Raw genomic sequence first — 15799 nt, 5'->3', positions numbered from 1 at the left:
AATGAGTAGGCCTAATGAACAGCAAAAGCACTAGCCTATGTCAATCTACTATCCCCATAGTACAAAAATTGACCTATTCTGTGTGAGATATAAATATTCCAAACATAGTCTGGGACAGCTGTGGGATGCGATAGATCCCAAAATGAATACAACCGTTAGCAAAGAATGAATTTACCATGGCTAAGGGCTGTATCCAGGCACTTCGCGTTTCGGCTTGCTTCAGAACAGCCCTTAGCCGTGGTAAAATGGCCATATAGCACCCCCCCCCCCCCCCCCCCCCCCCCCCCTGCCTTATTGCGTAATTATAAACCAGGCAGTTTGGGTCCTGGATGCTTATTGGCTGAAACAGCATTTCAGCCATGTGTATATACGACAATATACCACGGGTTTGATGCAAATATACTTGTTACTCTTCTATTGATGTTGGTAACCAGTTTTTATTGGCAATATGGCACCTCAGTGTTTGTGGTATATGGCCAATATACCACAGCTAAGAGCTTTATCCAAGCAGTTTTGCCTAAGAACAGCGCTTAGCCATAGTATATTGGCCATTATAAACTGGGTAGTTCGAGCCCTGAATGCTGATTGGCTGAAAGCTGTGGTATATCAGAGCGTATACCACGGGTATGACAAAACAATTATTTTTACTCTTCTAATTAAGTTGGTAACCAGTTTTAATAACTCTGCGTTGTGTCGTGCGTAAGAACAGCTCTTAGCTGTGGTATATTGGCCATATCCATGAGCATTTAAAGAATGGTCTAATTTGTTCCAATCAGAGTTTAAACGAAGATGATCCACATGATCATCAAAGTTTGGAAGGTCAAGTCCAGAAAATGAAGAATGATATCCTGGGTTTAAACTATCCAGAAGATATTGAAGTGAAGGATCCCCTGCCTCAGATCGAGCTGAAGGCTGTGACAAGGAGAAAAGTTAAGGTGAGAGAATAGATTGAGGAGAGAAAGGGAAATCGGGGGTCTTACCTGTCCACACTCTAAACCTGTCCAATATGCCATACAACATGTTGTTGTGAGGTTGGAGGGTAAATTGTCCTTACAACAGACTTCCATCTCTTAATATTCAATCACCAATCGTTTACTGTAGCTCTTCTCAAAGGCCTGTATAGCATTAAGAAGGAAAGAAATTCCTTTACTTAACTTTTAACAAGGCACACCTGTTAATTAATTAAATGCATTCCAGGTGACTACCTCATGAAGCTGGTTGAGAGAATGCCAAGTTTGTGCAATGCTGCCATCAAGGCAAAGGATGGCTACTTTGAAGAATCTCAAATTGAAAATATAATATATATTTGTTTAACCCTTTTTTGGTACCTACATGATTCCATATGTAGTTCCATTTCATAGTTGTAACGGCTTTCCTCCTCCTCTTCATCAGAAGAGGAGGAGCAGGGATCGAACCAAAATGCAGCTGAGTTTGTAGACATGATTTATTAACGAAAAACACGAACTCGACTAATACACTAACAAAACAAATAAACGGTGTAGACAGATCTGAACGATGGACTCACATAACACACGAGAACGCACGAACAGGGAAAAAAGCCTACACATAAATGACACTGAACAAACAAACCGAAACCAGTCCCGTGTGGCGTAACGACATACACAAACACAGGAGACAATCACCCACAACGAACACTGTGAAAACACCTACCTAAATATGACTCTTAATTAGAGGAACGCCAAACACCTGCCTCTAATTAAGAGCCATACCAGGCAACCCATAAACCAACATAGAAACAGAAAACATAGAATGCCCACCCAAACTCACGTCCTGACCAACTAACACATATAACAAACTAACAGAAATAGGTCAGGAACGTGACATAACCCCCCCCATAAGGTGCGAACTCCGGGCGCACCAGCACAAAGTCTAGGGGAGGGTCTGAGTGGGCATCTGACCACGGTGGTGGCTCAGGCTCCGGGCGAGGTCCCCACCCCACCATAGTCAATCCCAGCTTCCATCTCCCCCTATGAATGTCCACCCTCCTCTTACCCCCACAAAATCCTTTTTGTAACATCAACAACAGGGGCAGCACCGGGACAGAGGGATAGATCAAGACAGAGGGATAGATCAGGATAGAGAGGTAGCTTAGGATAGAGAGGTAAATCAGGATAGAGGGGCAACTCCGGACTGAAAGGCAGCTCCGGACAGAGAGACAGCTCTGGACTGAGGGGCAGTTCTGGGTAAATAGCCGCTCCGGGCTAAGGGACAGCTCATGACTGGCTAACGGCTCTGGACGCTCATGGCTGGCTGACGGCTCTCGACGCTCATGGCTGGCTGACGGCTCTCGACGCTCATGGCTCGCTGACGACTCTGGACGCTCATGGCTCGCTGACGGCTCTGGACGCTCATGGCTCGCTGACGGCTCTGGACGCTCATGGCTCACTGACGGATCTGGCAGATCCTGTCTGGTTGGCGGCTCTGGCAGATCCGGTCTGGTTGGCGGCTCTGGCAGATCCTGTCTGGTTGGCGGCTCTGGCAGATCCTGTCTGGTTGGCGGCTCTGGCAGATCCTGTCTGGTTGGCGGCTCTGGCAGATCCTGACTGATAACTGGCTCTAGCGGCTCCTGACTGACTATCGGCTCTGACGGCTCGGGACAGACGGGCGGCTCTAATGGCTCAGGACAGACGGATGGCTCAGACGGCGCTGGGGAGACGGATGGCTCAGACGGCGCTGGGGAGACGGATGGCTCAGACGGCGCTGGGGAGACGGATGGCTCAGATGGCACTGGGGAGACGGATGGCTCAGATGGCGCTGCGGAGACGGATGGCTCAGACTGCTCCTGTCTGGCGGAAGGCTCTGGCTGCTCCTGTCTGGCGGAAGGCTCTGTAGGCTCATGGCAGACGGGCAGCTTTGCAGGCTCATGGCAGACAGGCAGTTCATGCGCCGTTGGGCAGACGGCAGACTCTGGCCGGCTGAGACGCACTGTAGGCTTGGTGCGTAGTGCCGGAACTGGAGGCACCTGACTGAGGACACGCACTTCAAGCCTAGTGCGGGGAGCAGGGACAGGACACACTGACCTCTCGAAGCGCACTATATTCCTGGTGCGTGGTACCGGACTGAGGGCACGCACCTCAGGACGAGTGCGGGGAGAAACAGTGTGCACAGGACTTAGGAGACGCACATGTGGCTTAGTGCGCGGTGCCGGAACTGGAGGCACTGGGCTGGAGACACGCACCATAGGGAGAGTGCGTGGAGGAGGCACAGGGCTCTGAAAACGCACTGGAAGCCTGGTGCGTGGTGTAGGCACTGGTGGTACTGGGCTGAGGCGGGGAGGTAGTGCCGGAAATACCGGACCGTGAAGGCGTACTGGCTCCCTTGAGCACCGAGCCTGCCCAACCTTACCTGGTTGAATGCTCCCCGTCGCCCGACCAGTGCGGGGAGGTGGAATAACCCGCACCGGGCTATGTAGGCGAACCGGGGACACCATGCGTAAGGCTGGTGCCATGTAAGCCGGCCCGAGGAGACGCACTGGAGACCAGATGCGTTGAGCCGGCCTCATGACACCTGGCTCAATGCCCAATCTAGCCCTACCAGTGCGGGGAGGTGGAATAACCCGCACTGGGCTATGCACTCGTACAGGAGACACCGTGCGCTCTACTGCGTAACACGGCGCCTGCCCGTACTCCCGCTCTCCACGGTAAGCCTGGGAAGTGGGCGCAGGTCTCCTACCTGCCCTTGGCCCACTACCTCTTAGCCCCCCCCCAATAAATTTTTGGGGTCTCCTCTCGGGCTTCCAGCCACGTCTCCTTGCTGCCTCCTCATACCACCGCCTCTCTGCTTTCGCTGCCTCCAGCTCAGCTTTGGGACGGCGATATTCTCCCGGCTGTGCCCATGGACCTCTCCCGTCCAATATGTCCTCCCAAGTCCATGATTCCTGTGTATAATCCTGCTTGAACTCATGCCGCTTGGTTCTGGAATGGTGGGTGATTCTGTAACGGCTTTCCTCCTCCTCTTCATCAGAAGAGGAGGAGCAGGGATCGAACCAAAATGCAGCTGAGTTTGTAGACATGATTTATTAACGAAAAACACGAACTCGACTAATACACTAACAAAACAAATAAACGGTGTAGACAGATCTGAACGATGGACTCACATAACACACGAGAACGCACGAGCAGGGAAAAAAGCCTACACATAAATGACACTGAACAAACAAACCGAAACCAGTCCCGTGTGGCATAACGACATACACAAACACAGGAGACAATCACCCACAACGAACACTGTGAAAACACCTACCTAAATATGACTCTTAATTAGAGGAACGCCAAACACCTGCCTCTAATTAAGAGCCATACCAGGCAACCCATAAACCAACATAGAAACAGAAAACATAGAATGCCCACCCAAACTCACGTCCTGACCAACTAACACATATAACAAACTAACAGAAATAGGTCAGGAACGTGACAATAGTTTTGATGTATTCACTACTATTCTACAATGTAGAAAATAGTAAAAATAAAGAAAAACCCTTGAATGAGTACATGTGCCCAAACTTTTGACTGGTACTGTATATATATATATGTATATATATATATATATATATATAATGTTGAATTAAGCAAATTCACTGATTCGGCTGTTTTTAATCTTTGCTATGCTGTAATAAAGGCTTTACAATTTTTTGTCGTTAGAACAGACTGGTATTGCTTAGAATTTATTTAGTGTTGTTTACACTGTTCCAAATGGTCAGAAAAAACAATATTGTAATCTAACAGCAACTGTTTGGCACACATAACACTCACGCAGCACTTGGTCCTATAGCCTCCTTTTTGTTGATCACCAGTAGTTTCCACAACTAAGTCAAATGTCTTCCACAGATCTGACTTCCCCTTTCCCTCCTAAGCAACCAGTAAACATTCGCCCGTTTGGCGTTTATTTTTCACATCCTCCGCATCCATTTTGCTGTTGATATTACTGTGTTCGGAGTTTGTTATAACCAATTTATTGACTTGATTATGATAGGCTATAGGTCAGGCCCTATTTGTCACATGCATGCGATGCTTACATGTTTCACTTAAAGAGAGCAAGGCTGAGGAAATAGGTCATGCTTTTTGTAAACAAGTTAGGGATTTCGGTAACAGAACCTTTCAGTCAGAAACGAGGAAGAAACTAAATGGCTGAAATTATGTTGCATCTTCAGCATGGACAGCACAATAAACACTTGCTGTTATGTGGTGCCTTTTCACTGCAGTAGGGAGGAGAGCGAGACAACGTGCGCCTGTCACACAGGCACTCGCTGTCATTTCTTTTTAATACAGTATCACCATCGGGCTCTTTTTTGAGTCATTTGTGTGTCTTAATTATTTAATTAAACAGTGTGCTTAAAGCATCAGAAAAGCTCAGTGCCAATGTAGGTGATTGTATTCAAACACATAGGGTGTTTCTGATATGGAAAAATACATTTTAACATTAGAACAGGATGACTCTCGGTCGACAAAGAATTTTTTTTGTCGGGGACAGCCCTACAATCAATCTTACCCTTGCTCTACTCAAAGGGCTGTATTGGAATGGCTTCATACAGTATCTACGTGTATATCATTGACTGTATTGTCTTTTTAGACCAAGAAGACCAAGAGAAACAAAGTGGAGCAGATCACTGATACAGATGCAGGTCATAAATTAAACTCTAATTTCACTGAATGTAATCCTTTTGCATGTAAATGTGATTTAGTATGGACATCTATTGAGCAGAGAACTAATAGCAGAGCGCACATGTTATCCTTTCTTGGGTACTTAACTTCACAAAGTACACAAAGTTGGCTAACATATACTTGCCTCAGAAGGTTACATGTTTTCTGACTTCTTTACCTTGGGGAATGCTGCTTTGGACACAGGTCCCTCTACATCTGTGGAATTCTCTGGGATGGCAGTTCAGGGGACATCTCACCAGGGACAATCTAATGAAAAGATCCTAAGTGAGTGTGTCTCCAGGGCCTGTCAGACCAGGACTCTTGACCTCCCGCCAATCAATCCGGATGCTTTCAACACGATTATCATCCGGTTTCTGGAAAAACTTACTGAGGAGTATGTCCAAACTTCTATTGTAGTATTTGAATGCAATGGCATCTGGAGGATTTTATAAATTGTATGTGTGTTGGTGTGCTTTTTGGTGCTAAAAACATCTAATTATCTCCTATAGGCAATGGAGGCAGTTAAGCATTGGCAGGATGGACCCTGTAAGTCCCTTAACCTTGACAATTATTCATAGATATATTAATAGATGTTTCAAGAAAATTAGATACAAGCCTTTTATCTATCTACAGTATCATCCACATTATCACAAACAGTTACATTCAAAGAGCTTTTTAGTAGCCTACTGTTTTTCATGCTTTCCAATGTATGCCACTTTCATGATTCACATGAACATATGTGAGATTGTTGGTATCTCTTCGAGGAGCTTTGGTTTCAGAGCCCGGATATGAGTAATCTACCTACACTGTTTCGGTCCTACAGGTGATGAGGGCACTGCTTGCAGAGATGTGCCTGGAGATTGTGCGGTTTGTATCTGAGGCCATCCTAGAGGTCATCATCCCTGCAATTTTCCGTTTTGTACGGATATACAGCCATGTGTCTCCAGTATCCGGCAAGTCTCTGACAGAATCAGAGAGATCTTCTAGCACAAACCTGAAGGTTCGCAAGAGAGGCAGCAGCAAATCCTCAAGGTCCTGCACGGCCAAATCAAGCTCCTCTCGTAATGGGTATGTTCAGTCTTCCTAAAGAAACCGGTTTCACCTAACTATTCATAACCCATTTTGTGAAAATATGTTTTGTTATCTGTATAACAGTTTACTCTTAATGTCCAGTTTAACTGATTACTGAATTATGCATTAATGTGACTACAGTGTCTATTATCGAATATGGAATGCTGTATTTTTTGCTTTGTATTCTCAAAGGTCTCAGACAGTGTTGCCAAAGACTCAGGGAGATGGTGAGTCTATATCATCTGAGCCACTCAGTGACTTTTTTGGGATCACTGAGGACAGTCTCCTCACTAATGTCCAGGATTCCTTCAAAGAGTCGCTGAACAATGTCCTCTGTATCCAAAGAGAGGGCCAGGTAGACACTCAAAGTCTATCCCGGGTTATTGTTGGAGAAGTGTCAAAGAAGGTCAATTCCATAATCTCTATGGCCATCCAAACTCCCATCTCTGGGCGAATGTCCCCTGTCATTTTTGCCAGTGGTGGTGTCTCCAGCACCAAGGTGGTTGAGGAGATGGTGTCTGGCGTTTCCAACATACTTCAGATGTACATTAATGGGAAGAGTGTTGAGCAGAGTGTTGTTCTCAGAGAGGATGGTGTTGAGGTGGATATGACACATTTAACAGGACAGGTCATGACAGCCCTCAGTGGCACTGTTTTGAACTTCAGCAATAAGGAGGAAAATGATCCCGACAAGAGGGAACTGCTTTGTGTTGTTGCTGACCATATGAAGATGCTTGAATCTTGTAAAAGTTTTGAGGAGATGCTAAAACAAGGAGAGAGCAACCTCAGTATCAAAGGTGCCAAATCTAGTCTTCGTCTGTCAACGCTAAGTATGGACAGACTACTCACTGAGGAGTTTCAGACCAAGGCCACTGAATCGATCCGGGAGATCGTTAAAAGATTCAGGGGTTGTACATCATGTTGTTCTGGCACTACATCATCTAGTCCAACTCCTAGGATAGGTGAGATCGGAGACCTTATAGTTGACCCTGAGGCCTCTGAGTTGCTAAGTACCTTTGTTTCAGACATGGACAATCTTACCCAGTCTATCAGGGCATCCTACTCTCCTGCACAGAGTGAGCAGATCCTTCTTGAAAACCATCAGAGTAAGATCTGGTCTTACACTGTTGGTTGCTACTACGACATGAAAAATACACTGAAGAGACTTCTTACCTGTCCAGAAAAAGGTGATCTCTTAAGTACATTTGTGGAGAGCACAAAATATTCTTTCACAATGGTTCCAACTTTGTGGCTGGACGTCGGTCATTCCAGTAATGGTGAGGCTTACACATCGGACTCCATTTCTTGTAAACCACTTTTAATAACCCCCTCATTGATGAATGAACAAAAAGGACGAAGTGAGACCCCAAAACCTCTCTTGGCTCTCAAGAAGTATTTGCAAGACCAAGTCCTCCTTGACACCACAAAAGAGATTGCCAGCCAGGTTCTAGTCTTGTATAAGACTGAGGTGATGGAGAAGTTCTCATCTTCTGTTGGAGAGTGTGATTCTGAAGAGTCTCTGGAGGCCCTTCTATTTGTGGATGGCATCATGTCTGACTTGAATGATTTCACCAGTTCTTGTTCCGCCTCACCATCTGAGTTGTTAGACAGTGAACGATGTCTCTCCGATCTCACTTTTCCACTTGGTCTGCAGGACAGCACCACCAACAGTGAATCTACCCAGAGTCTTCCAGTTATAAATATGACGAAACTCTCCAGTGTGTCTTTCCAGACAAAGGCTAGAAAGGCAGTAAGTGAAGCTCTAAGATCTGTCAACCCCTTTACAACCAGCTTACTGGGAGACTCTGAAACATCTAAATTGCTGGACACTTTTGTAACAGATGTGGAGACTATTGTTCAGTCCATGCAGGCACATGACTCTGAAAATGTCAGAATTTCAAAAGTGAGCACCCTTTCTGCTGCTCGTATTATATATCATAGATTTCGAGAAATGCTGAGGCGGTTTCTCACTCCCTGCCAAGACTCTGTAAAGGTCATTGATGGTGTTACACCAATACATGATGAGACTCTCAAACAGGCTCCCAGTGAAAGTTTAGATTCTCAGGTGACTTGTAATAGTGATTCTCTTGAAATCCAAGTGGACCTTCAAACCTGTACCAAGGAGGTCATTAGTCAGATCCTCACTGTGTATCACTCTGAGGAATCCATGGAGAAATGCCTCTCTAGCCTAAAAGGAGATACAGAAGACCTGTCCAAGCTTTTGGATGCCGTTGTTTCTCAGATTGACGTCCTTGCCGCCTCCAAATCATATTTATCTGTTGATGACTATGCTGTCAATACACAGGACAATTTGCATGGTGAGATCAACAATGATGAAGAGGAAGCATACTCTAAAAGTCTTAAATCCACAGCCTTTGACAAACTATGTACTGAGGAGTTTCAAACTAAAGCCTCACATATGGCTGGTGGGATCCTTCGATCAGGGTTGATTGGCATTGTAAATACCAGCCTTGATGGTAGAAGTGCAGACATTTGTGCAGAGTCCAGTAATGATGGTGATGATAGAGATGTCAAAATCCTTCAGAAGAGTGGAACTCCATCATTATTCACCTCTTCTCTGCACACCAATTCTGCAGCATCCAACATCGTCATAAGCATCACTAAAGACCTTAATAGCTTCACCCAGATGACTAAAATGTCTGATGCTTCAGTGTCTGGCCAGTTAGAGAGATCCCTGTCAGCTTCAACCCTTCCTGTCAGTGTTCACAACGGGGCCAATGTGAAAGGAAAGATAATTTGGCCAGGCACTGTTAACCTGTTCAACAATGTGTTCACCAAGGTCAAGGATTTCTTTGCCCAGCAACAACCGGTCCTCCTAGACAATGTTGTTGAGGCCCCCAAACATGCCGAATCCATATGCAGAACAGCTACTTCTACAGAAATTACTTACAGTGAACATGAAAGCAGCCAGACCAGCATGGTAAATTATTCCAAAGCCTTAATTAGTCAGACTCTGATGACAATCCAGAAGAGAGTGTCTATGTCAGAGAGGATGAGCACCTCAGAGAAAGGCCTCTTGACTCGTTCCATCGTGGGCTCCATGTTGGAGGATGTTGACATGGTGAGAACTGATGGACACGAGATACACCGGCCATCCTCCTCAAAGTCCTCCGTGTCCATCACCTCTGCCATGACCAGAGGGTCCCAGAGTGATTTTACAAATTCTCTTCCAGGGACTCCAGTCCCCAATGAGTGGCCTGTTGAAAGCTATTGTCCTATCATTAGGAGTTCGGTCATTGATATGAGTGACTCCTCAACTCATTCACAAGGGTCAACAAATTACACAAGGCAAACCATCTCTGCCATAGTTGACACTGTTATGGAGGTCATTCCAAGAGAAGATACGGAACACATAGCCACTGCAGATGATGTCACTTCTTTTACAAGAAGACTTGCGAGACTCAGCCCCAGGGACAGTCTTCAGAACTTCTCACATGAGCTCACTGACAAAGTTTATGAGCTCATAAAAAGTCACAACACCCCCCAGGCTCTTTTTGTGCCAGCTGGCAAGAGCGTGTCTGACTCTATTCTTTTGAAGCTGAAGACAGGATTGAATGCTTCTGAAGAATCCAGGGAGTTTCCATCTGACCTTGTGTACTCCTTTGCTGAGGAGTCAATAAAACGTCTGCTACAGCAGATTGTCTTCTGGCTTCCTCCACCATCACAAGGATCAGATTTCTGTCAAACTATCGTCTCTGATGGTTCTCTGCAGGACACAAGCCGGCTTATCCCGAGCTCTTCTGCCATCTCCATTAGTTCCTCACCGGTTTACTGTGACACAAAGAGCCTTTTCACCAATATAATGGTCAATCAGGTCATGGATACCTGTTCTGTGGCCTCCAATTCATCAGAAGAATTATCAGAGTTGATGAACATAATCAATGGGTTGTCCCCAACTGATGCTGGAACACTTGACTCTGACAGACCGGCTCTCATGACCCCTAGCCGTCAGTCTAGTGCCAAATCATTGCCTAGACCCTCTCTGTCTGGCAGCAGCACACACAACGGTGGAACTGTGGATATTCAAGTTTTAGGAGAGGTGGAATCCAAGATGGACAACAAAGATATGGAGATGTCTAGTGTCTCTGTGCATCCATCAACTCCATCAGCCATGGACTCTGATACACATGCATCATTTGACTCCACTAGCAATGACTACACCTCTTTGGTACTTTTACTGATTGTTAGATTGCTGACAATGATCACCCCTATCACATTACGGGAATCCTCTGACATTGGTGAAACATCAAGAGTTCTCACGAAGAGGATTCTGTCTGAGTTCTGTGGCACCTCAGGCCTTGAACCAACTCAAGCCTACCCCCAGAATCTGAAAATCAAAAAGATTTTCAAGGCTGTCTACAAGGGGCTTCTTCAAGAATTCGGGTCAGAGAAGATGCTCCAGGTTGCAATGAAGTCAACGGATTATGCATTTGACGATGCCCTGGTCAAATCATTAACTAGGGAACTACTAACTAAATGCAATGAGGCTAGCTCTTCACCTCCCTCCATGACCCAGTTGTCATCACACAATGCACTTGGCAGTGACGAGGTAGGTAATTCTGGGCTTCCAACAACTGGTAGAAAGGACAAGAAGAGAGGAAGATTCAGCGCTCTCTGTGGACTCAACCCAAAGGTACATATGTCATCAAAATACAAATTATAAAGATGATTTTTATTCATTGCGTACAGTATGATGGTAAACACTGATACCTTTTGTGTGCAATTTCTCCTACTGTACAAATGACTGTTTGTTACCCAGTGTACAAAGAAGGTCAACAAGAAGAAACACTGCACTCCAACACCTTCCCAGAACCAGACCCCTGTCGTCAGTGAAACAGGTAAGTCAATACACTCAAATGTGTACTGAACAAAAATATAAACGCAACATGCAACAATTTCAAAGATTTTATTGAGTTACAGTTCATATAAGGAAATCAGTCAATTGAAATACGTTCATTAGGCCCTTATCTATGGATTTCACATGACTGGGAATACAGATATGCATCTGTTCGTCACAGATACCTTATAAAAAGGTAGGGGCGTGGATCAGAAAACCAGTCAGTATCTGGTGTGATCACCATTTGCCTCATGCAGCGGGACACTTCTCCTTCGCATATAGTTGATCAGGCTGTTGACTGTTGATTGTGGAATGTTGTCCCACTCCTCTTCAATAGCTGTGTGAAGTTGTTGAATATTGGTGGCAACTGGAACACGCTGTTGTACACGTCAATCCAGAGCATCACAAACATGCTAAATGAGTGACATGTCTGGTGAGTATGCAGGCCTTGCGACATGGGGCCATGCATTATCATGCTGAAACATGAGGTGATGGCGGCGGACGAATGGCACGACAGTGGGCCTAAGGATCTCGTGACGGTTTCTCTGTGCATTGAAATTGCCATTGATAAAATGCAATTGTGTTCGTTGTCCGTAGCTTATGCCTGCCCACACCATAACCCTACAGCCAACACGACGCCATATACGTGGTCTGTGGATGTGAGGCCGGTTGGACATACTGCCAAATTCTCTAAAACGACATTGAAGGCGGCTTATGGTAAAGAAATAAACATTCAATTCTCTGGCCACAGCTCTGGTGGACATTCCTGCAGTCAGCATGCCAATTGCACGCTCCCTCAAAACTAGACAACCAGCGTTTTTCCTTGCTCCTATTTTTCCCAGCCTCTGTCTCTGAGACATCTGTGGCATTGTGTTGTGTGACAAAACTGCACATTTTAGCGTGGCCTTTTATTGTCTCCAGCACGAGTTGCACCTTTGTAATGATCATGCTTTTAACCCACAAGAGTCTAAGCCCTGTCTAGACCGAGGGGTTTGTATCGGCCTTACTGCTATTAGCTGTCACGCCCTGGCCTTAGTATTCTTTGTTTTTCTTTATTATTTTAGTTAGGTCAGGGTGTGACATGGGTAATGTTTATGTTTTGTTGGTTTTGGGTGTTTATTTGGTAAAGGGGTTATGGGGTGTAGTAGATGGTTTTGTGTTGAGTGTATATGTCTAGTGTTGTCTATGTTGGTTAGTTATCTAGGAGAGTCTATGGTTACCTGAATGGGTTCCCAATTAGAGACAGCTGATTTCGGTTGTCTCTGATTGGGAGCCTTATTTAGGGTAGCCATAGGCTCTCATTGGTTGTGGGTAATTGTCTATGTAAGAACGTTAGTAGCCTGTATGTTTGTGCACAACGTTTGTAGCTTCACGGTCGTTTTGTTGTTTTGTTAAAGTGTTTTTGTGTCGTGTTCATCTTCGTGTTAAAATAAAAGAAGATGGCTTATTTTCCAACTGCTGCATTTTGGTCCGTTAATCCGCCACACGATCGTGACATTAGCCCATACAAACACATTGAATAACAGATTCACTACATGGAATTGAAGTGTCTGTCCTAAATCTGAGAGATATAAGAAAGTTGACGAATATATATATATATATATATATATATATATTTATATGTATATCTATTTTTTGCATGTTTTTAACCCCTTCTTTTTGGCACTAAACAGTCTAAGCCCTGGGGGGGCCTATGTAACACTTCTGTGTTAAATAGGTGGATTGAGACTGCTAGGCTACCTGCCGCCCTACATTTCTAAATTATGTAGAATATTACAATTCAAATAATAATAATGCAATACTAATTCTTCACACTAACTAGGGTCAGTTAAAGAAAATGTTATGTTTACATTATGTTTTTCAGCAATTGTCAATGATCAAGAATCCTGCCGAACAGAGAGTGTATGCTCCACAAAGAAGAAACCAAGGAAGCGTTCGCTCATTTCCAGGATGTTTTCAGCTATAGGAAAAGCCTTGTCCAGTCCCTTTACTTCCTGCTATAAAAGGAAGACCACCTAATCTATATTTGAAATAAATATAATTACATTAATTCTTCATGTTGAGTGTTTTTCATTATATATTATTGGATAATATAAAGTGTAGTAGTAGTAGTAGTAGAAGTTTTAAAGTTGACTATCTTACTTTTACTTTTAAGATACTGTACATTAAAAAAAAATAAGAAGAGTGTGCACTTCTAGGTACAGTTGAAGTCTGATGTTTACATACACCTTAGCCAAATACATTTAAACTCAGTTTTTCACAATTCCTGACATTTAATCCTAGTAAAAATTCCCTGTCTTAGGTCAGTCAGGATCACCACTTTATTTTAAGAATGTGAAATGTCACAATAATAGTAGAGAGAATTATTTATTTCAGCTTTTATTTCTTTCATCACGTTCCCAGTGGGTTTACATACACTCAATTAGTATTTGGTAGCATTGCTTTTAAATTGTTTAACTTGGGTCAAAAGTTTTGGGTGGCCTTCCAAAGCTTCTCACAATAAGTTGACTGAATTTTGGCCCATTCCTCCTGACAGAGCTGGTGTAAATGAGTCAGGTTTGTAGGCCTCCTTGCTCGCACACACTTTTTCAGTTCTGCCCACATATTTTCTATAAGATTGAGATCAGGGCTTTGTGATGGCCAATCCAATACCTTGACTTTGTTGTCTTTAAGTCATTTTGCCACAACTTTGGAAGTATGCTTGGGGTTATTGTCCATTTGGAATACCCAATTGCGACCAAGCTTTAACTTCCTGACTGATGTCTTGAGATGTTTCTTCAATATATCCACATAATTTCCCCCCCTCATGATGCCATCTATTTTGTGAAGTGCACGTGAAAAACGAGTTTTAATGACTCCAACTTATGTAAAGCGGAGCGACACAGGGGAACCCAGGAGCAGACTCAGATGAGGAAACAGGGATGAATAAAACAAAATATTTATTGTCACACAGGGAGATATGGAGTGCAGATCCGGGGAAGCTCGGATGAGTTGCAAAAAAAACAGATGTGGAGACTGAGGTTGGAGTTGGCTGAGTAGAACAGGGTAAACAGGTCCTGAGGGGAATCCAAGGTAGTGGTGGTGAGTAAAATCCAGAGCAAGGTAGTTGGGTGGTGAGATGTGGAACAGGAGACAGGAGCCAGAGACAGAGCGGTAACTGCAATGAGAGGATAAATGGTGTCAGACAGGGAAACAGGCACAGCAGAGTAACAGGATCTTGAATAATCATAAATGGCTAGACCATATAGAGAATACATATATGGCAGCTCTGCTTCTAGCTCCTAAGCAACTTTGCAGTATTTGCAGTGTTATTCCTTACATTATTAGGCCATCATTTTTTTTGTGTTATTACAACAGCCGGAAATAACTTTTGGATTCAGAGTGGCGGTAACTCAACAGCATTACGACCAGGAATTGTATTTATTCCCGAGGCTGCTCCAAAACACAGATGGCGGGGAAGACGTATTCGAAGTGGACTTCTAGTCCGAGTCAGGAGGCGTGCACACCATTCACCGCTTCCAAGTATATTATTTGCAAATGTTCAGTGTCTGGATAATAAAGTAGACGAGCTCAGGGCGAGGATCTCCTTCTAGAGAGACATCAGGGATTGTAACATACTCTGTTTCACGGAAACATGGCTCTCTCGGGATATACTCTCCCCATCCATACAGCCAGCTGGGTTCTCACTACCAGGGTTGGGTAGGTTACTTTCTAAATGTAATCCGTTAGTTACTAGTTACCTGCCCAAATTTCCAATCTTAACCTGCCATAAGCTACTTTTGTGTCAGCAAGTCTCCCCAGTGAAAAATGTCCATATCCACTACTCCATCTCTCATGTACAGACCTTTCAAGTAGCTGCACTTAACACCTCACTGATACTGATTGTGTAAGCTACAAACCCAAAATGTCTAAGGAAATGTAGCTAACAGTAATAACATTGCAGACATATTCAGAAATCTGGGCTGAAATAATAATTCAGATGAAAATAAGAAATATGTTAAATTAATTAAGAAATAAGTGACCAGATTTTTTTATTGAAAACCATGGACATTAGTTTTGGGTGGGGGGAAGGGCGTGGTGCGGACCCTAGTTATTTATTTTTTTGCACATAAAAGAGTGAAACACCACAACGGGAATAAGGGTTGTGGAAAGTGTCAAATTTGGTAGGACTGACAATTTACTGTCTTGAAAAAATATATACAAATACAAA

The 15799-nt window shown here is 44.2% G+C and overlaps 1 protein-coding gene across 5 annotated transcripts in view; it reads left to right on the top strand.

Moving 5' to 3' along the window:
* LOC129816366 (uncharacterized) overlaps positions 1 to 15799 on the top strand; it is a 42038-nt gene that overhangs the window by 2792 nt on the left and 23447 nt on the right. For 2 of the 5 annotated variants that reach the window (XM_055870777.1, XM_055870776.1), the window contains exons 2-10: positions 777 to 935; positions 5590 to 5641; positions 5865 to 6054; positions 6170 to 6206; positions 6484 to 6728; positions 6924 to 11385; positions 11512 to 11590; positions 12187 to 12306; positions 13454 to 13639. In XM_055870777.1, coding sequence (XP_055726752.1) covers positions 777 to 935; positions 5590 to 5641; positions 5865 to 6054; positions 6170 to 6206; positions 6484 to 6728; positions 6924 to 11385; positions 11512 to 11590; positions 12187 to 12306; positions 13454 to 13608 — 5499 coding nt within the window. In that variant the 3' untranslated portion in view covers positions 13609 to 13639. Of the gene's footprint in view, positions 1 to 776; positions 936 to 5589; positions 5642 to 5864; positions 6055 to 6169; positions 6207 to 6483; positions 6729 to 6923; positions 11386 to 11511; positions 11591 to 12186; positions 12307 to 13453 lie in introns of those variants that run through there. The other 3 variants (XM_055870781.1, XM_055870780.1, XM_055870778.1) reach the window with 2 other exon arrangements.

This window comes from Salvelinus fontinalis, chromosome 19 (assembly GCF_029448725.1).
Source record: "Salvelinus fontinalis isolate EN_2023a chromosome 19, ASM2944872v1, whole genome shotgun sequence".
Classification (NCBI taxonomy): Eukaryota; Metazoa; Chordata; class Actinopteri; order Salmoniformes; family Salmonidae; genus Salvelinus; species Salvelinus fontinalis.
This window is presented reverse-complemented; position numbering and strand designations above follow the sequence as displayed.